This window comes from Dasypus novemcinctus, chromosome 11 (assembly GCF_030445035.2).
Source record: "Dasypus novemcinctus isolate mDasNov1 chromosome 11, mDasNov1.1.hap2, whole genome shotgun sequence".
In the NCBI taxonomy this organism is placed as follows: Eukaryota; Metazoa; Chordata; class Mammalia; order Cingulata; family Dasypodidae; genus Dasypus; species Dasypus novemcinctus.
Window position 1 is genome coordinate 27,534,839 of NC_080683.1, and position 22,046 is coordinate 27,556,884.

Sequence of the window (22,046 nt, forward strand, 5' to 3'; positions counted from 1 at the left end):
CCCACAGTGACAGTCAATCTTCATTTCTTGAGAAGCCATGATCAGAGATACTTGCAACAGTGTTGAGGGCTTGACTTGCTCAACTGCCCTAATGCCCTGGGAGCTACCCTTTCTCTTGAGAGATACAGTTCCCTCTTTTTGATGGCATTAGTCCTCCCCAGGATGTGGGTCTACCTTCACTCTCATTAAATGGGTCTCTACCCAATGGTATAATCCACTCTGGCAAAATGAGCATTCAGATATTCCCTAGGAGTCTATCCTACATCAGATTATCCCCTTTAAGTATCTTAAACAGGTAACTTTCCTAATTATATTTTGAAAAGGTTTTCTCAGCATTATACTCTCAACCAACACCTGACAATCTCTTATGTTCGTACGTTGCCCCACCCTCCTCCCAATTTCTTGGGCAATATTACCCATCCTCCCATCCCTAGCCCCCCTCAAGCCCACAAACCCCACCCAAAGGTAACCCTATTCCCTCATTTTATCCCTTCCTTGTACAAATACTTACCTCTAGCTTATCATAGATTTCACCCATGTAGGTGTCAGCTGACATCCTTCCTCTACCCCCCAATTTCCTTTAAGCCTCTCATCCAGTCTCTAGCTCTCTAAGGTAGCTTGGTTTACTTATTTCATATCATTAAGGTCATGTAGTATTTGTCCTTCAATGCCTGAGTTGCTTCACACAACATAAGGTTCTCAAGATTCATCCATGTTATCACGTGTGTTTGTAGTGTATTTGTTCGTAAAGCCGAGTGGTATTCCATTGTATGTATATACCACATTTTATTGATCCACTAATCTGTTGATGGGCATTTGGGTTGATTCCAACTTTTGGCGATAGTGAACAATGCTGCTATGAACATTGGTGTGCATATATCGGTTTGTGTCCTTGTTTTCAGTTCTGCTGGGTATATACCCAGCAGTGGTATTGCTGGGTCATATGGCAAATCTATGGTTAGTTTTTTGAGAAACTGCCAGACTGTCCTCCAGAATGGTTGGATCCTTCTGCATTCCCACCAGCAGTAGATGAGTGTTCCCATTTCTTCACATCCTCTCCAGCATTTGTATTCTTCTGTTTTTTTCATGGCTGCCAATCTTATGGGAGTAAGATGGTATCTCATTGTAGTTTTGATTTGCATTTCCCTGATAGCTAAAGATTTGGAGCATTTTTTCATGTGCTTTTTAGCCATTTGTATTTCTTCTTTGGAGAAGTGTCTGTTTAAATCTTTTTCCCATTTTTTAAATGGGTTGTTTATCTTTTTATTTTCAAGATATAGAAGTTCTTTATATATACAAGTTATAAGTCTCTTATCGGATATATGGTTGCCAAATATTTTCTCCCATTGGGTAGGCTTTCTTTTCACTTTCTTGACAAACTCCTTTGAGGTGCAGAAGGCTTTAATTTTGAAGAAGTCCCATTTATCTATTTGTTCTTTTGCTGCTCGTGCTTTTGGTGTGATGTTCATGAAGCCATTTCCTATTACAAGGTCTTGTAGATGTTTCCCTACACTGCTTTCCAAAATCTTTACGGTCTTGGCTCTTATATTTAGGTCTTTGATCCATCTTGAGTTGATCTTTGTATAAGGTGTGGAATGGTAATCCTCTTTCATTCTTCTACATATGGATATCCAGTTCTCTAGGCACCATTTGTTGAATAGGCCATTCTCTCCTAGTTGAGAGGGTTTGGTGGCTTTATTGAATATTATATGGCTATATATATGAGGTTCTATATCAGAACTTTCAATTCAATTCTATTGGTCTGTGTGTCTCTCCTTATGCCAATACCATGCTGTTTTCACTACTGTAACTTTGTAGTATATTTTGAAGAAAGGTAGTGTGATTCCTCCAATTTCATTTTTCTTTTACAATATGTCTTTGGCTATTCGGGGCCTCTTTCCTTTCAAAATAAATTTCATAGTTAGTTTTTCTAGTTCCTTAAAGAAGGCTGTGTTGATTTTATTGGGATTACATTGAATGTGTAGATCAGTTTTGGTAGGATAGGCATCTTAATAACATTTAGTCTTCCTATTCATGAACAGGGAATATTCTTCCATTTATTTAGGTCTTCTTTGATTTCCTTGAACAGTCTTGTGTAGTTCTCGGTGTATAAGTTTTTTACATCTTCAGTTAAATTTATTCTTAAATATTTGATTTTTTAATTTACTATTGTAAATGGTATTTGTTTCTTGATTTCTTCCTGATCTTGCTCATTATTGGTGTACAGAAATGCTACTGATTTTTGTGCATTGATCTTATAACCTGTGACTTTACTAAACTCATTTATGAGTTCTAGAAGCTTTGTTGTAGACCTCTCAGGGTTTTCTATGTATAGGATCATGTCATCTGCAAATAATGAAATTTTGACTTCTTCCTTTCCAATTTGAATGCCTTTTATATCTGGTTCTTGCCTCAGTGCTCAAGCAAGTACTTCTAAGACAATGTTACATAGAAGGGGAGAGAGTGGGCATCCTTGTCTTATTCCTGAGTTTAGAGGGAAGGATTTTAGGATTTCTCCATTGTAAACGATGTTGGCTGTGGGTTTTTCATATATACTCTTTATCATGTTCAAAAAATTTCCTTGTATTCCGATCTTTTGGAGTGTTTTTATCAAGAAAGGGTGTTGTATTTTGTCAAATGCTTTTTCTGCATCTATAGATATAATCATGTGATTTTTTTCCTTCAATCTGTTTATACGGTGTATTACATTGGTTGATTTTCTTATGTTGAACCATCCTTGCATACCTGGAATGAATCCCACTTGGTCGTGGTGTATAATTCATTTAATGTGTTGTTGAATACGATTAGCAAGTATTTTATTAAGTATTTTTGCGTCTAGGTTCATTAGAGAAATTGGTCTGTAATTTTCCTTTCTTGTAGTGTCTTTGTTTGGCTTTTGTACTAGGGTATGTTGGCATCATAGAATGAGTTAGGCAATGTTCCTTCTGTTTTGATTTTTTGGAAGAGTTTCAGCAGGATTGTGTTAGTTCTTTCTGGAATGTTTTGTAAAATTCACCTGTGAAGCCGTCTGGCCCTGGGGTCTTCTTCGTTGGGAGGTTTTTAATGACTGATTCTATCTCTTTACTTGTGATTGGTTTGTTGAGATCCTCAATTTCTTCTTTCATCAATATAGGTCTGCCAATGTGTTTCTAGAAATTTGTCCATTTCCTCTGAATTGTCATTTTTGTTGGAATATAGTTTTTCAAAGTATCCTCTTATGATAGTCTTTATTTCTGTGGGGTCAGTAGTGATATCTCCTTTCTCATTTCTTATTTTATATATTTGCATGTTCTCTCTTTTTTTTGTTAGTCTTACTAAGGGTTTGTCAATTTTATTGATCTTCTCAAAAAACCAGCTCTTGGTCTTGTTTATCTCTTCAAGTGCTTTCTTATTTTCGATTTCATTTAGTTCTGCTCTTATCTTTGTTATTTCTTTCTTTCTTCTTCCTGTGGGATTACTTTTTTTTTTTTTTTTACCAATTCCTCCAAATGTGCAATTAGTTCTTCAATTTTTGCTCTTCTTTTTTGATGTATGAATTTATGGCTATAAATTTCCCTCTCAGTACTGCTTTTGCTGCATCCCATAAATTTTGGTATGTTGTGTTATCATTATCATTTGTTTCAAGGTAGTCATTGATTTCTTTTGAGAGTTCCTCTTTGACCCACTGGTTTTCTAAGAGTATGCTGTTTAATTTCCATATCTTGGTGTGAAATCTGGGCCTCTGGCCCTTGTAGATTTCCAGCTTCACTCCACTGTGGTCAGAGATATTATTTTGTATGATTTTGATCTTTCTGAATTCATTAAGCCTTTCTTTGTGGCCTAGCATATGGTCCATCTTGGAGAATGATCCATGTGCACTTGAGAAAAATGTATATCTTGCTGTATTTAGGTGTAATGATCTGTATATGTCTATTAGATCCAGCTCCTCTAATATACTGTTTGAGGGACGAAACAGGGTCCCTGTTATGGGACGAGCGGGGTCCCTGTTGCGAGACGAGTGGGGTCCCATTGTGGGAAGAGCGGGGTCCCTGTTAAGGGATGAGTGGGGTCCCGTTGTGGGACGAGAGGGGTCCCTGGCGTGGGGAAGAAAGCCTCGTATGGCCACTGAGGCTTCCCTCGGGGGCTCCGAAGGCGTGGAGGGCGCACGACCCAGGAAGGAGTCGCGGAGACAGGCTGATGGCACAAGTCTGGTTTATTGCAGAAGGGGATGCAGATTTATAGGATTGGGGAGTGGTGTGGCGGGTTCTGATTGGCTAGGGCAAATGCTGTTTCCATATAAGGCAATGTTCTGGCATTGGGCTAGTGATTGGCCAGTAGAGTATGTGCTAACTCTTGATAGGCTAACACTGTTACTAAGCTGATAGGTGGTTGTAAGCGGTTGCTGGGCAAACAGCGTACTAAGAGATTAGGTTTAAGGGAGGGGGGAGGGGAAGTGAGAGCTGGGCTAGGTGGGAGATAGGAAGGGGGAGGGCGGTGCCGGCTAGCCGTTAGCAGCAAAGGCCTAGTCAGGCGTGGTCACCTTGTCTAGGCCCAGTGGGCAGAGGCGGTGTCACCTCTTGCCGCACTGTTTGCCACTGAGGCAAGCTGGGTGCCCCTCCTCCCACAACTGTTCAAATATTTTGTTTCTTTAGTGATTCTCTTTTGAGATGTTCTGTCCAGAGTTGATAGTGGTGTATTAAAATCTCTCACTATAATTGTAGATGCATCTATTCTTTCACTTACTTTTCCAGTGTTTGTCTCACGTATTTAGAGGCGCCCTTGTTAGGAGCATAAATATTTATGATTGTTTGTTCTTCTTGAGAGATTGTCCCTTTCACTAATATGTAGTATCCTTCTTTGTTTCTCACAATTGTTTTGCATTTAAAGTCTATTTTGTCTGATATTAATATAGCTACTCCTGCCTTTTTTTGGTTATTGTTTGCTTGTAAGATTGTTTTCCAACCATTCACTTTCAGGCTCCATGAATCTCTGGGTCTAAGATGTGTCTCTTGTAGACAGCATATAGATGGGTCATATTTCCTCATCCAATGTCCCAGTCTGAATCTTTTGATAGGTGAGTTTAATCCACTGACATTCATTATTATTACTTTCAAGGAATTATTTATGTTAGCCATATTTTGATTGGACTTGTGTTTGTTATATATTTTTTTTCCTTCTTTTTGTCTTTTTTGCTCTTACACTCTCCTCCAACTCTGCCTGTCCTGTTTTTTCCTTTCTTCCTGCAGAACTCCCTTTAGAATTTCTTGAAGGGAGGTTTCTTGTTGGCATACTCTTTCAATTTCTGTTTATCTGTGAATATTTTGAACTCTCCATCATTTTTGCATGCTAGTTTAGCTGGGTAGAGTATTCTTGGTTGAAAATTTTTTTCCTTTAGTACCTTGACTATATCATACCACTGCCTTCTTGCCTCCATGGTTTCAGATGAGAAATCAGCTTTTAATCTTATGGAGCCTCCCTTGTATGTGATGGTTTTCTTTTTTCTTGCTGCTTTTAGAATTTTCTCTTTGTCTTGAGCATTGGGTAATTTGACAAGTATATGTCTTGGGGTGGGCCTGTTGGGGTTTATGATGTTTGGGGTGCGTTGTGCTTCTTGGATACGTACATCTGTCTCTCTCAGTAGCTTTGGGAGGTTTTCAGCCATTATTTCCTGCAACACCCCTTCTGACCCCTTTCCCTTCTCTTCTCCTTCTGGGATGCCTATAATACGTATGTTTGTGCATTTTGCATTGTTATTCAGGTCCCTAAATCCTAGCTGGATGTTTTCTATCTTTTTATCGATCAATTCTACTATCTGTTTGATTTCCGATGTACTGTCTTCCACATCGCTAATTCTCTCCTCTGCCTCTTCTAATCTGCTGCTATTTGCTGCAAGTGTATTTTTTATTTCTTGAACTGTGGTGTTCATTCCCATCATATCTGTTATCTTTTTGCGTATGTCTGCAATTTCCTCTCCAAGTGTTTTCTTCATATTGTTAAACTCTTCCTTTACTTCATTAAGTTTGTCTCTGATATATGTTCTGAGATCTTTAATTACTTGTCTGAAGTTCTGCTCCCCTTCCTGCTTTTTAGTTGTTCATTGGATTCAGCCATGTTTTCCTGATTACTGGTTTGGTTTGTAGTTTTTTGTCACTGTCTTGTCATCATTTTATCTTGACGGGTTTAATCAGTTCCTTAGCTTCTTTGTCTGGTCTTGGGGATTAATTAGCTGTTTTTCTTGTGTAAGTGTTATATCTTCTCTTTGTCACTTTGTTCTTCTTATTCTAATTTCTTGTTGCTGGCTGAGTTCACTTTGAAGGAAAATATTAGGGCCAGGGAAAGGCAATTGTGTAAAAAAGGAAAATGGTAAAGTAGTATTTGTAATAAATGTTAACAGAGCAACAATATGAGATCTGGGAGGATGGATATTAGATTCATGTAAGTTGTGTAGAGTTATAGCAGTAAACAGAGTACCTATAATGAGGTAGATGACTGAATATGGGAGGAATATGGTATGAATTAAAAAGCTAGTGTTTTCATGAGAGAGGGAAAGAGAAAAGAAAGGCAATAGTTTCAAGAGTGGATAAAAGGCAGAAAACAAAACAAAGGTATTAGAAATTAAAAGTTAGACAATTTGGGGACCAAAGAAAGGGAGGTGGAATAGAGGAGAGACAGTAGATGATGGAGGATATCAAGATGTGGGGGAAAAGGGATAGTGTAGGTGGCCAAAATCAGTTCACACAGGAACAAGGCAATGGAGGATTAGGAAACCCAGCAAATGTGAGGTGTTCCCTGAAGCACCTATTGTATAATTAAGATAAAATAAAATAAGAAGAAAAAGAGGGAAAAGAAAAAAAAAGAGAAGAAAAAAAGGGGGGGGGGTGGGCAAAGAAAAGGGAGGGAACCAGGCAAGAAAAAGAAAAGAAGAAAGAAAAAAGCCCTAAATAAATTTAAAAAGACCTTGGGGGATACAATGGGAGAAAAGACTAGGAGATAATGCAATATTAGCAACCAGGACAATAAAAAAGAAAAAAGAAAATTAAAAAAAAGAAAAAAGAGAAAAAGGAAAGAGAAAAAAAAATGCAATCAAGGACCTCAGATGGACCTCAGGGCATGGTGGATTCAGGGATGGGAAGTCTGTGATATTGCATACTCAAGAGGTGTGAGTCTCTTGGGTGTGGACCACCAGGGTTTAGGGGTCACAGACCTGGCAACCTCAAATCCGGTTAAGAGGGAGCCTGGGAGCACCGCAGTGCAACACAGCCTTCAGGGATCCCTGCAGTTGGGTGCCAGCCCTATTGGGGGGGGGGTTCATATCTGCAAACTCTGACCTCTGTGTCAGAAACCCAAAATTCCCCCTTACAAGAGTCTCTTCTGTCGCTGTGTCACCACTTTGACTTCAGGACACCTCCCGCCCTGCAAGCTCCCGAAACAGCTTGCTGGGGGCCCCTCTATATTGCAACAAATTTAAGGACACCGCAGATCGGCAGCCAGCCCTAGAGGGCGGGGCTCTAGCCGTAAGTGCTGATCTCCATGTCAGAAACCCAAAATTCCACGCCTCGCAAAAGACTCCTCCGTCTCTGTTTCACTGAATCAGCTTCCAGACACCTCCCACCTTGCAAGCCCCCAAAACAGCCTGCTGGTGACACCTCTTTATTGCAACTGATTTAAGGACCGCTGCAGATCGGCAGCCAGGCCTAGGGGGCAGGGCTTTAGCCGGAAGCGCTGATCTCCGTGCCAGAAACCCAAAATTCCACACCTCGGAAAAAACTCCGTCTCTATCTCACCAAATTGGTTTCCAAAGACCTCCTGCCCTGCAAGCCCCTGAATAGTCTGTTCAGGGCTTATGAATTCCCCAGTGCCGCAGAGCCTCCAGGAATCGCCGCTGCCGTGCCACCCGTCCTAGGGGGGAGCGTCTGCGCACAGCCCCTATCTCTGTGAAAGAGAGCCTCAATTCTACCTTTTACATGAAACTTCTCTGTCACCGTCCCACCAAATCGATGTCCAGACACCTCCTGCCCTCCAAAATCCTGAAACAGTCTGGTCCTGAAGAATTTCCAACGCTGCCTAGCCACTTCTTTGCAGGAGAGACTATAAGGTGCCCTCACTCAGACACCATCTTGCCCCGCCTCCTGTTTTTCCTTCTTCAACATAACACCTTCCTATAGATTGTCAGGTTTTGTTTTTTTTTTTTAAGCAAAATATGTATCTTGTATCTTCATTATACTAAATAATATTTTTTTGAAAAGGCAGAAATAAATGAAGTACACAAGAGATTCTTTGCTTTACTATTAAAAGAGATATTTATGGGAATATTAATACTCCTTTAAGAAAGTTGACTCTTCAACTCTTATTTACCACATCTGATTCTACCATTGCTGGGTGTTTGGACCTTGATGGCAAAATCTATCCAAGACTAAATGAAACAAAATAAAACAGCTTTTAAAATCTTATCCATATTAGTTCATCTGGTCCAATTATTTTACTATCTTAAATTAAAATAGGATTTTAAGAAGTCCCGTATTGCTTAGCACAGTTAGTTATCCAGATGAGTGCTTTTTAACTGTTTGAGCTTTATATTATCTTATAAAACAATGTTCATTTTAAAAGAACATACACAAAGACTTAGCCTCAGAAATATAAAATCTTGTATCATTTTCTTCTAGGTTTTAATATTTTATTTTGCAGAAACTTTTATGGTCTCTCCATAATGAATTTTCAAATTTTATCAAAGAGAAGTGAACCTAGAACGACCTAAAAGTGAGCTTAAAATATGATAATGTGTTTGGAGCCAGAGATTTAACTATAGGATCAATGTAGGAAGGAATGTAGCAGCACCCAGACTGCACTCAGGCATCCTCAGAGAATGTGGCATCTGGGTTATGCACTGCCCAGGTTTTTTCCATACCAGAGTTTTCCCAAGTGCCAGTAAGCTTTGAGAGAAAAGGAGCATTAATGGGTCTTAACAAATAATTGGAACAATTTAATTTAATGAAGCATAAAAAATTTCAAAAGAACAGTATAAAGTTTAAATTAGGTAGAATCCCTTGAGGAGAGGAAAAGCTAGCTTTAAGATCTCTCAAACTCATGAACCTGTTGTACAACTTGTTTTAAACTAGCACAGTTATGGAAATAATCTCTGTGGAGTAAATTAAGATTCTGGTCTGTTTAACCAAATGTTTGTGAATCATATTTAAAATGATATAAATGTGAAGGAAAGAAAACAAATATAAGTAGTTATGTTTAGAGCAAACATAAATGTAACAAAGGTCCCCATGTCCTCAGATAAAACTATTGACTTAGAAAATACCTGTATATTTCTAGAATTTCTAGTCTATTGGTGTAAAGTCAGCCAAAAATTACAGTATCACAATTCAGGAACATACACGTATTAGGAGGAAAAAAATGCCTTCTAACAATCAAAAAGAGAGGAACTCTGTCTTGTAAATGATTAAAATAAGTAGTCTTGTTTTACAGAAAACTGTTTTGTTCTTATAAATGACAACACAACCACACGGATTTGCTATGCTACTATTGGGAAATTACCTGGGGCAAAGTGATGCTCCCAGTCTTTCAGAGCATGGGATATTTAGAACACAGTCCTAGGTCTACTCCTCTACATCACCTCATTGCTACTCTTTGGGATATTTGCTTACTAGCTTAGGAACTGTTCAGAGAAGAAAAAAGAGAGAAAAGATAGTCGCTGGTTGCAGAGCAAATATTAGATCCTGTGACAGGTAGACCTTGCTTGTCATTTGGCACAGAGGCTGTAACATAGAACTGTTGCCCACAGTTTCTTTGATGAGGCATAATACTTTCTTTCCATCTGAAATTTGCATAAACTTTATCACCCTTTGTTTATAGTTTTTCCTTACAGCCTTCCAAGTCTCTGAAACTATTAGACTCAACTGCTTTACTTTACTTTCCTCTTTTACCTCTAATAGATGAGTTGATTAATTTACTTTTCTGTCCATTTCAAGAAAGTTTTTTAATACTCTAAGTGCTGGTGTCCTCTTTGGACTTAAAGTGACTATTTTGTCGAATAATGCATCTTAAAGTTATCATAAAGGGCAATGTTTCTTGAAAAAAAATTACAGTAACTCTGAAAAGTTGGTATATTTTCAAGATAAGAATTATTGCTGTTATATCACTGAAAAATGTTATTTCAATAATCATAACAAAATACCTGGGAACATAGTGAAAAATATTCTATTGAACAAACGTAAAAGTAATAGTTCATATTTTGTAAAAGTTTCCAAACTAAGGCAGTTTACATCACCTTTAAAGTATTTAATAATACTAGAATAAGAAAGATTATACAACTACATTCTAAGTACCTCTCTTCCTTTGTGATGAAATGTTCTCTTTCCCTAGAATTTGTTAGTCTCTGACCTATTAGTAATGGAATTCTGTGGAGGCATTTTGTTGAGTCTTAACCCAATATACAATTGTGGATCCTAATCTCCCACAACACTGTCTCAATATTTCTGAGAGTCCCTAGGATACTTCACATGTGTTTATTAACAAATGCAATACTTATTTTATTGAGTATTTTTCTTTTATGTCTTCCATTCCCTCTATAAATACTAATTTTATCTCCTATGCACCATCTTCAATGTGTTGGCACCCAAGAAGTTCCACAGGTATTATAAGTGGGAAAGAAAATCTTTATCCATTTTGGTGTTACCCTCTGTTTGAATGTTAAGAAAGAGTTTTATAGAAAATAAAGAGATTTTAGTTAAATAGTTCTAGCAGGTTTTAATAACAGAAAGTTTGACTGCCCTTTCCCTAACTTTGAATTCAGCAAATTTACTGTGGGAGTTGAGCCTGGACAAACCTGAGTGACAGGGAACAAATTATACTCTCAATTACTCCTCCTTTCTTTCGCTCAAAGCCTTGTTACTGGGTCAAGCTTGTTGTGGCAGTATACCTTTTTCTTGACTGGGAGTTCTTTCTCCAGAGACTCCTTAATGCTTTAAGCAGAACTGCCCCTAACTTCTAACCATATTTTATGGGATCTCAGATACAGAGTTCCTTGTCTGCCTATAAAATTTCAAAACTGAATGGTTCTTTAAATGGTATTCTGATTCAGTTTTTGGATTTTATAGATAGCTAAAGGAACTGGTGTCCTGACTACCTGGAAGAAGGTTTGATTTATTGGTAAAGACTTTCTGAAATTATTTTGATGGTCATGATGAATGAGTGAAACTGAAACCTGAGGTTTCAGATGTGATCTACTACTTGAAGTAGGCAATGGTCTTTGAACATTTTGGGGCAGATTTTATTGACTGGTAATTTTGTAATGGTGTTGCTAGTTTTTTAAAAGAGCTACAAAGATGCAAATAGAATTGTTAAATTGCAAAATGGTTTTAGATTTTGAACCAGTTTGAACTTACACATTAAACTTCATAGAATATCTGAAACCTTCAAAATCCCCATTCTACCCTTAGTGTGTAGTAGAGTTATAAAGAGAGATATGTGATTACCACTCCTAGGCTCTTTCAGGAACAGAAGAAAGCAAAATTATTCTTTAGAGTTTTCTTACGCCTTAAGTCATTTTAATCTCTTGCTTTTATGCTAAATAATCCAAATGCATTAATATATTTTGTTGAATGCTCCAAGAATACTACTGTAAACTTGTCATCTTAGGGAATACATCCTTGCTGTGGATTCATCATTCTATTCTGTACCTTATTAAAAACAGCCCTCTGAAAACTGCCATGTTGGAAAATATTTGAACGACAATTTTGTATCTTTTCCAGTAATATGAGTTTTGTATTGGTAGGCCATGATTTAGGTTGAAGAAATTCTGATTTTGGGATTTTAGGTATTAGGGGTGGGTTGATAGGGAGATACATGGGCAGAATTGCATTCTCAGAGCTCATCAAATCACTTGAAATTCATAATCAATATGTTTTTGTATAAAATTGATGCTGGTCAGGACACTGCAGTTGGGGGTTGTATGTCTATAAGTGAAGTAAAACAATGAATTAAGAGGAAAATGGCATTTGGAGTTTTGGCTCACTATTTCCCAAGTTTGTAGGCATATCTTCACTATTTTGTCAGTAAATTGAACATATAATAATACCTATTTTATTGGGTTAAGTCAAATGAGATTTTGTAGGTGCATGTGAGACATTGTAGGCACGTATTTTATAAACTGTTAGGTGATACATTACAGAGGGACTGGTACTGGGAACATAGGATTTGATTTTCATATGTACATGTGTTTACAGAAATCCAACATTTTAGGTGTATAGCCACTTTATAAAATAAAATGTTCATATGTTTATTTATAAATAAACTCTCATTTACATCAATTATTTATATTAACATTTTGGTTTTTATCAGTAGTCCTGGAGATATTCAGTGTTTGCCGTTTAGGGCAGAGTTTCAGAGGGCTAGATGTAAAAGGAGGTCACTTTTAAGAGAAACTCCAGTTGCCTTGGACTTCTCTCCTTTGGTTATTAAGCTTGATTTTAAGCCATCTGGGTACTAACGCCTCTACTCTGAGCAAGTAAATAATACTATAGTAAAAAAAAAGACCATGCGGCACATTTCTATAGGGCAATGATGATAGTTACAAAGTAAAACATAGTGGAACAAAAGGGAAAGAGAAAGGATACAAGACTTACAACAATTCACATTTTCTGAAAAATCAAATATTTTAAACCATAACAATATTTTGTATTATGATTATCTATAGATGGGGCACTTTGAGAGGAGCACAAGGGAGGAAAGAAAAATTTTGGGTATGTAACTCTTTCCAACTGAATTCCAGCTATGAAGTGAGTACTTTAGAATCTTCTCTCTATTCTCTGATTTGTATTATTTGGTCCCATCCTAAATCACTGTAATATTGGTCATAATATTGGTGTTTTCTTCAGCAAATATTCAGTTGATCATAATCAATTTTGGTCAATTGTTTCAGGTCCCTGTGTTATATACTTTTTCACAGAAACAGAACAAAGTCTATGATGATATTTACCACGGAATTTGAATTTGAAATGTACACATGGAGAACATATTATAGCTTATAAAACACTACTCATCAGGACTTGTACTCATCAGAGTGATCTTACTAGTTAAATTTCTCCTAAGGCACTCACAAATATCAGTCACTCAAGTACATGGTCACATTTTGTATTTATCATGCTGCTCTTTGGAGATAGTAAGTAGAAAGAGAACTCTTTGCATTTAAACCGAGCCTTCTTAAATATTATTTTCCTCATGAAAGTAAAGCTTGAAATAGCAACAATTAATATTAGTTAAAATTCATCATTTGTGAAAAAGGATATGCTATTTAAATACCAACATTAAATTCTTGTATGGATTTTTTTGTTAAATAAAGTTGAATGATTATTTAATCTCAGAATAATATAGATATTATAGAATAATAAATAGAGAAACATAAACAAGTTCTTTGACTACTGCATTTAACTCCCAATAGTTTTTAGCACACAGCATGCAATAACTATTTGTTGAGTGAATGAATAAATATGCAGAGGAAAACTTTCTGCAATCCTCTCACCCTCAAATCTCATCATTTCCACCCTAAAGCCCCACTTATATGGATAAGTATAGAGGTGGTATATGAATATATGCTCACTCACACACACACACACATAGATACATTCATTCATATATATTCAACACATACATGAACACAATCCTTTTTAACCACTTTTTTCATAGTTATTATCCGTTCTGTATTTACTACTTATCGAAAATATTAAAAGAAATCTTTACTTCATGGGAGTAAGGGCAGGATTTCCATCTGCTGTGATTGTTTCATAAAGTTGAATGTAAATAGTAGAAATATAAGAATTAGATTGAAAATGTATAATATTTTATTGAATTGCTCATTTTGGTTGGTTGGCTTTCCCCTCACTTGGCTCAATACTCATCTTGGGCCAGGATCATATCTGTCTTATTTACCGATGTCTCTGATGGGCAAAGCACAGTGAGTGGTACATAGGACAAATATAATCGGTATTTATTGAATGAATGGATAAATACCTTAAAGCCATGAAGTCAGTAAATAGTTGTCACTAAAATAATTTTCACTTTGTATGAAATTTAATATTAGTTTAATTCAAATATGAAATGTTTAAATATTGTTTTGTCAAGAATTGTGAAAGATCTAAGATGTTATCCCACTTTCACAGATATATATATGAATACTACAAAACATGAGAAACCTGGATTCGAAAAAAGAGTTTTTAACTGATACCACCAGATCAACAGTCAAAGTAACATCACAGATTGGGTTTGCCATGCCTTAGTCCCATAAAGTGATATAATAAGAGCCAATGGGATTATTCAATAAATTAGTTTACACCCTGAAGATGAGAAAAAAAATAATGGATTTTCCCCATTTATATACAAAAGAGAGACAGCCTTCCCCTCCTTTCCTAAAAGGAAAGAAAAAAGTTTTTTTAAGACTGGATAGAAAAGATACTGTGTTTTATGAACCTTTTGACATGTAAATATGTCTTTTCAAGTGCCAGATTAACACCACATATCTAGTGGTACCTCTAAGTGCTGGGCTTCATCCCTTTTGACATGTGCAAACCTAGGGAGATAGTTTCCCAGTCTTCCTGGCATCTTGGGACTTAATTTAGGACTAGTCTGGGCTATAAATCTTTGGCCCTCTTAGGGAAATAAGAGAAGTTTTATTAGCTTTTGGATCAGAACAATTAACTAGACAATGGCTTCAGATTTAATTCTCATGATATGTAATGAGCAAAATATTTCTGGGAGAATAAACAAACATTTCATATCTATATATCATATAAAGTTTTGTTTGTCTGGAGTCTATGCCTTTTTCTTTGCAGGAGCACAGAGAAATACAGGGGAGTTTTATTTCCCCTTGAATATATCTGTGTTTCAAAATATTTACAAATACATCCACTATACATTAAATTATAATAAAAATAAATAAAACATTTCCACTCCTGGGTACATTTTCCACTAGCCATAATTCCACAAATGCGGGGAAAAAAACACCAGAATTAATTTTCAAAACTTTTGTTTTTAAAGGAAAAAGAAAGCTGACTCTGAAGTGAGTTTTCTTCCCTGGAAACATTTGCTAGGTCTGGGCACAAGCTGAGGATGGACTTGCAATAGGCAGAGAAACTCCTCTAGGAGAAAGAAAATCTAGCGGGACTGGATTCTAGAAGGACTTGACATATTCAGCCATTTTTTCCCATGGAGTAGTGCGGGAAGCTAAGGAGGGGGAAAAAAAGGCAGAGTGAAATCTCCTACAGCATTGCAGTGTCTGAGGAGTAAGTCCCACCTAAAAGGAGCCTGAAACAAATACACAATAGATATAGCCCTCGAAATATTTGAAAGCAGACATGGACTGAGTTTAACAAGTGCTTCAGTCCAGGCCTGGCCCTATTTAGTTCCTGACTGGACTGAGGTGATCGTCCCACACTATATCTCTGTTGGAGAAAACAGTACTAACCTTCTTTGAGGAAAATAATTCCAATGTCAGTTGCTATAATAAACTATCCAGAATACATTTTAAAACAATGAGACATGTGAAGCAGAAAAATGTGACAAACAAACAAGAGAAAAAAATCTATCAAAAGGAGCAATAGATGACTCTTTAGATGAAGGATTTTTAAAAACAAGTATAAAAACATTAACAAAAACATGGTTGAAAAGATGGAAAATTTCAATTTATAAAAATATAAAAAATGAATTCTAGAATTCACAAATATACTGTCTGAATTTAAAAATTCACTAGATGGGTTAAAAAGCAGACATAATTAGTGGTCTTAAATAAAGTCCAATAGAATATATCCAAATTGAAGTAAACAGGGGAAAACATAATGAAAAAAAAATCACTTCAGAACAATGTGACAAGACATGTGGGACCCAGTCAAATGGATTAACAGACAATTAAGTCTCAGAAGGATCAGCGAGAATGAGGTAGAATTCATACTTAAATAGATAAGGGCCAAAAGCTTTCCAAAACTTTTGGAAGCCATCAACCCAAAGATTCAAGAAACTCAACAAAGTCCAAGTAGGAGAATCTAGAAGACCAAAGTCAGTAATTTACCAGACTTTATTAAAATAATAACTTGAATTCGTCAAAAGACAGCGTTATGAGACAGAAAATGTAAACCAGAGACTGAGAGAAGATTCTTCGCCCCATCCCACTTTTCTTTAATCTGGGAAGATATTTGGCAAGAACTCATATATAGAATACATGAAATTTCTTACAAATATATAGAAGGAAAGAAAAAAATAGATAACTCAATAAAATGCTTGACTAAAGATTTGAACAGGCACTTTAAAAAGAGGAGATCCCAATGCCAACATATCAAGAGGTGGTCAGCATCATTAATTATCAGGGAACAAATTAAAAACCACAATTAGATGCTACTGCATGTACACTAGATTGACTCATGTTTAAAAGATCAGTAATACCAAGTGTAGGTAAGGATATGGAGTAACTAGAACTCTTATACATGCTAATGAGAGTTTAAATGGTACAAGTACTTAATCCCTCAACAGGAGAATAGATAAATTGTAGTAACAGTCATACCATGAATATAACAGAAATAAAGAATGAATCACTCATATATGCTATACCATGGATGAATCTCAGAGACATTATTTTGTTCAAAAGAAGTCAGACACAAAAGAGTATAAGATGATTCCTACTCTCTGGTTCGTTGGTCTTACCCAGGTCAGCTAACAGGGAGGTGAAGAAGGTCAACCACCACACCAGGGAATCAAGAGTGCCTAGAACTGCAAGCAGAGGAATTGTATCCATCATCTGTGTGGAATCTAAGTGCCCTCTTGATCTAGAGATGAAGAGGGCATCACTATACCAGGAACCACAGAGTAAAGGAATAAAATATGGGCTAGAGTGGACTTACTGATATTCTACTATGAAACTATTGTGACCAGTAATAGAAGAAATTTTAGCATTGAGGTGGAGAAAGTGGCCACAATATTTGCTGAGGGCAGGGAAAAGGAAGTAGAAATGTGATGTAGGGGCATTTTTGGGATATTGAGTTGTTCTAAATGATATTTCAGGATCAGATGCTGGACTTTATATATTCTGCCATAACCCACTGAATGTACTGGGGGAAAGTGTGAACTACAGGGTAAACTATTATCTATGTAGCACAGCAGTGTGACAAAATGTGTTCACCAAGTGTGATGAGTGTGCCACAATGATGAGGGAAGTTGTTGGTGTGGAAGGAGTGGAGAGGGGGGCGTGGGGGGTATACAGGAACCTCTTATATTTTTTAATATAACATTTTTTTGTGTGATGTATTAATCTTCAAAAAATACAATTTACAAAAATGATGAGGTGGAGGGTGGAAAGTGGGTTGTATGGGAACCTCTTATGTTTTTTGTGTTTTTTTATGTTTTTTAATGTAACATTCCTTGTGATCTATTAACTTTAAAAAAAAATAGGGAAAAAAAAAGTAATGTCAAATGAGAACCATCCAGATGCACGGCAGCGTGTTTTCCATCTAGATTCAATCTTTGTAGCCAGATTTAGAGACTTAAAACTAACAAGTCCTAAAAAGTTATCATGCTTTTCTACCATAAACAGACTAATATAAAATGTGACCTTGTCCTAAACAGTCCACCAAATCAAAGTGGGCCAGGGGCACGGAGACATGACAAGTGGGAGGGTCCAAACATTTGAAAAGGAGAGGCTAATAAAGTCATGTCTTTGAGGACACATTAAGCATGGTCCACTAGCAGCATTTCTACATTGAGGGATAACATTTAGGATTTTTCTAATGGATTACTCCTATTTATTTCACTGACCAAGAGAATTATTTCCTGGCTCCCTTGGCAGATGGGAGAATATGCATGTGTGTGTGTGCGCGCATGTGTGTGCACGCCAAAACCGTTACTAGCAAGGAAATGCATCACTGAGGCAGGTTAAATGAAGTGGAGCTTCTTATTCCTAAATAAATATAAATGAGTCTCACAAATCAAAAAAGCAAACAAAAAAGTTTATATTGCACTATTCCATTTTTTAAAATAAAAGTCAGTTACAGAAGATGTTAATTGACGGGAGAGAAGAGGGTGAATGTTGACAGAAAAGCAACCTGGGAGACTTTCTGAGGTGATATAAGTGGTTTATATCATGATTTAAGTGGAGGTTACACAGGCATAAACCTCATAAGCATATATAAAAATTCTCTGCACCGTACATTTAAGATTAATACACTTTCTATGTGTAAGTGTACCATATATCCAAAAATAAAAAATATAAAATTAAAACTTTATAAAGTTCCTCCTCTGCATTGCCACCTATTCCTTTATAATTAAATAAAAAACTAAGGCATTTGATAGAAAAATAAAAATAGGTGAGGAAATGAGAGAAATTAGAATAAATAAAGTACATGTCCTGAGATGCCTCCTATTTAGTGCTAATTTGCAAAGCACCACACTTCATAATTATGTTGCCTTTACTGCAAATCTAAGGTTATCTCTCATTAGCACATAAAATTTGTATTTGCTTATAAAATCTTCACTTACCTTTCACATCCTTACCAAAGATCTAATGATGAAATTTTGGGTGGTAATGCCTTTTTTAAAAAAATTTATTTCTCTCCCTTTCCGCCCCCACCCCAGTTATCTGCTCTCTCTGTCCATTTGCTATGTGTTCTTCTTTTTGTCCGATTCTGTTGTTGTCAGTGGCACGGGAATCTGTGTCTCTTTTTGTTGCGTCATCTTGTTGTGTCAGCTCTCCATGTGTGCGCACCATTCCTAGGCAGGCTGCACTTTCTTTGTGCTGGGCGACTCTCCTTATGGGGCGCACTCCTTGTGTGTGGGTCTCCCCTACTTGGGAGACACCCCAGCGTGGCACGGCACTCCTTGCACGCATCAGCACTGCGCATGGGCCAGCTCCACATGGGTCAGGGAGGCCCGGGGTTTGAACCGTGGACCTCCCATGTGGTAGATGGATGCCCTAACCACTGGGCCAAGTCCGCTTCCCAGTAATGTCTTTTAGACAGCCAAAAGATAATATGCATAATACTATGTATCATAGTTTCAAGATTTTAAAAATATTAATGTTCCTAATAATTTACCTTACAGTCTGACCAATTTTATTTCACTTCATAGTCTTTAGAAATATATTGGAACTGACTAGAAAATAAGGAAATTGGAGTTTAGTTTAGTTCATTGTTGCTATAAACTCTCCCACACTTTGATGTTCTATCATTTCCAGTTAATCCAAAATCCATTCCATCTTTGAAGCAGTAAATTGAATTCATAATTTTTTTCAAGATTTATTTTTTATTTATTTCTCTCCCCTTCCCCCTCCACCCGCATTGTCTGTTCTCTGTATTCATTCACTGTGTCCAATTGTATTTTTGTCAGCGGCACCAAGAATCTGTGTCTTTTTTTGTCGCATCAACTTGCTGTGTCAGCTCTCTGTGTGTGCGGCCCCACTCCTGGGCAGGCTGTACTTTTTTTGCATGGGGCGACTCTCCTTATGGGGTGCACTCCTTGTGCGTGGGGTTCCCTTATGCAGGGGACACCCCTGTATGGCACGGCACTCCTTGCACACATCAGCACTACACATGGGCCAGCTTCTCCACACGGGTCAGGAGGCCCGGGGTTTGAACCTTGGACCTCCCATGTAGTAGGCGGATGCTCTATTCATTGAGCCAAATCCACTTCCCAAATTCGTAATTTTAGACATAGCTTTGAGAGCGCTCCTTTAAGGTGTCAGGGCTGATTAAGAAGGCAAAGAGTTTAAATGTTAAAATGAATTGCTGAGAATTCATCATTTCTTAAAGCCGAGATTAAAATTTTGGCTTTTGTGTGAATCTGCCTCTCCCCTGCATTGTAGAAAACAGTGAGAGCAATGCAGCTCCATTTGCCTAGAGAATATTAGTGCAGATCACATTCTAGAAGAATTTCCATCTTATGCCTGCTGTAAGGTAAATACAAGGCAGGTATGGGTGCTATTGTGAATTCTCCAATTTTTCAAATCCCGTGAATAATTTCCAGTTGTTATTCTATGGGACTTTTCTGCTGCATTTAATTGTGGTCAACTAACTCCCTTCTGTGAACTCAAATTGGTCTTCCTGATAGTATCAATATGCTTTATTAATATTTTTGCTCTACCATACACTTAGTCACTCAAGCTTTAAACCCAGGAGTTCTTCTTGACTTACCCAAGTCTCTAACATCCTCATTTTAAAAAATTAAAAATTAAAAAAGAAAATTCCCAATTCCTGTTGGTTTTACTTTTGGAATATTTCTCAAATAGTTCTCCTATCTCTCTTCCTAGTTTCCCTGTCCAGTTAGGACACACAACTTGGATTATTACAAGAGTCTATTAGCTAGCCTCTCTGCTTCTTTTCTCTTTTAAATCCTCATTTTATGCTTATATAAGCAAAATATAAAATTGTCCACCTTGTTCCCCTGCTGACAACGGGTTAACGACTTGCCATCATGTACCCCATCATTTCCTCAGAATGGGTGATCTGTCCTTGCCTTCCCTTCCAGTCTTGTCTTATAGCTTACCAACCTGCTTCTCTTTTCTGATCTAATTGTAACAATTACATGGAAATGTCTCCCACCGCTTCATGTTGCTTTATGCCTTGGTGTTTATGCTTTTTTTGGTTTCTCTTTATCTGAATCTTCCTTTCCTCCATTTTTTTTAACCTGCTAATTTTTGCTCAAGTTTTAGTCTGCATCTCATGGGGCTCATTCTCGAGGGCAACTCTGAACCATTCGAAGAAGCAAGGGGCCCCTCTGCTGACTTAATAGTACCAATGCCTCTTTCTACCTGAGCACCTGCCTTAGGTTGGTTGTCCTTTGTTAGGCCATCAGCTCCCCGAACACATGATAATGTGCCATTTATCTTTGATCCTCCAGTACTAGTAACAGCACCAGTCATATAGCAGATGCTAGAACTGCAGCTTGAGCCTTCTCTTCTGATTCAAACTTTCATGCCTATGTTATCATTGTACTTTGGGGAATGTAGAAGTGTTTTCCCAATTCTGTGTATTACCAACATGGGTGTACATGCATATTAATGTAACTTATGAACAATAAAACTATTCTTATTTAGAAAATATTTGGGTTCTTAGTAACATAGTCTATAACAAGTCAAAGGTGTTTAAAACTATATGAGTTTCCTGTGTTTCTGTAGGTAAGCTTAAAAATAATACCAAGTATGATACTTAGCTTTTTTCATTTTTTTTTTCTGCAGATTGCTGCCAATTCCTGGGGAAAGTCATGGGGAGAGAACGGCTATTTCAAGATTCTTCGAGGAGTAAATGAGTCTGACATTGAAAAGTTGATTATCGCAGCTTGGGGCCACCTGACAAGTTCAGATGAACCATAACATATCATTAAATTTCTATAAGACCATATATTTAAGTAATCCCTTAAATTGAAGTTTAGCCATGTGAGGTTCTCTATGACAGTGGGATCTTTTTCTCTTTACCTTGCCGTTATAATGCACCTGTTTTCTTATTTCATCCTGTGCTCTATGTGCTGCTTCCTTTAAATTACTGAGCATATGAAAACACTAATAGAGCACAGCTGAGTGACCTAAATGCTTTAGAAATCCCTAGCTTGTATTTTTTTCTCTCATGACATTGTCCTCTTTGTCTTTTTCACTTCACAGACTGTGTGATGACTTAAAAGGTCATTGCTTGTTTATAAAAATGGTTGTGGTTTCTGTTTTTGACCAATAAGGACTTCAGACAAAAAGCAAATGGAAACTCAGTTTCACCCTCTTTACCACAGTTCTGTCAACCAAATAATGATTTCTGAATTCAGATCTTGCTATGTTTCCCTGAAAGCAATGGAAATAGATTATTAATTTTTTCTCTCATTTGTTTCTTTTCATTTGCCTAAATGTAACTTGTAATGTGGTCACAAAAGGAAAGCGAATCTCTACAGGAAATAGCTGCGCCGTATGCTCTGTGTAATGGCCCACGATGTCGGGGAGGTGTTAAGTAATACACAAACTCAGAAGCTAACATTAGAATTACAGTCTGGATACGCACCCCTATTTTTGGAATTTAGTGCGGTTTATTTAAAGTTTATTAAAATCA

The 22,046-nt window shown here is 37.0% G+C and overlaps 1 protein-coding gene across 5 annotated transcripts in view; it reads left to right on the top strand.

Moving 5' to 3' along the window:
* TINAG (tubulointerstitial nephritis antigen) overlaps positions 1–21,823 on the top strand; it is an 86,038-nt gene extending 64,215 nt beyond the window's left edge. Inside the window, exons 10-12 of one of the 5 annotated variants that reach the window (XR_009187933.2) lie at positions 4,956–5,053; positions 12,683–12,764; positions 21,194–21,271. Coding sequence is in view for 4 of the 5 variants with exons in the window: in XM_058306899.2 (XP_058162882.1) it covers positions 12,683–12,764; positions 21,194–21,328 (217 nt within the window). In the remaining variant the exon portion in view is untranslated. Of the gene's footprint in view, positions 1–4,955; positions 5,054–12,682; positions 12,765–21,193 lie in introns of all 5 variants that reach the window. The other 4 variants (XM_058306900.2, XM_058306899.2, XM_004475371.3 and 1 more) reach the window with 4 other exon arrangements.
* The last annotated feature ends 223 nt before the right edge of the window (positions 21,824–22,046 follow it).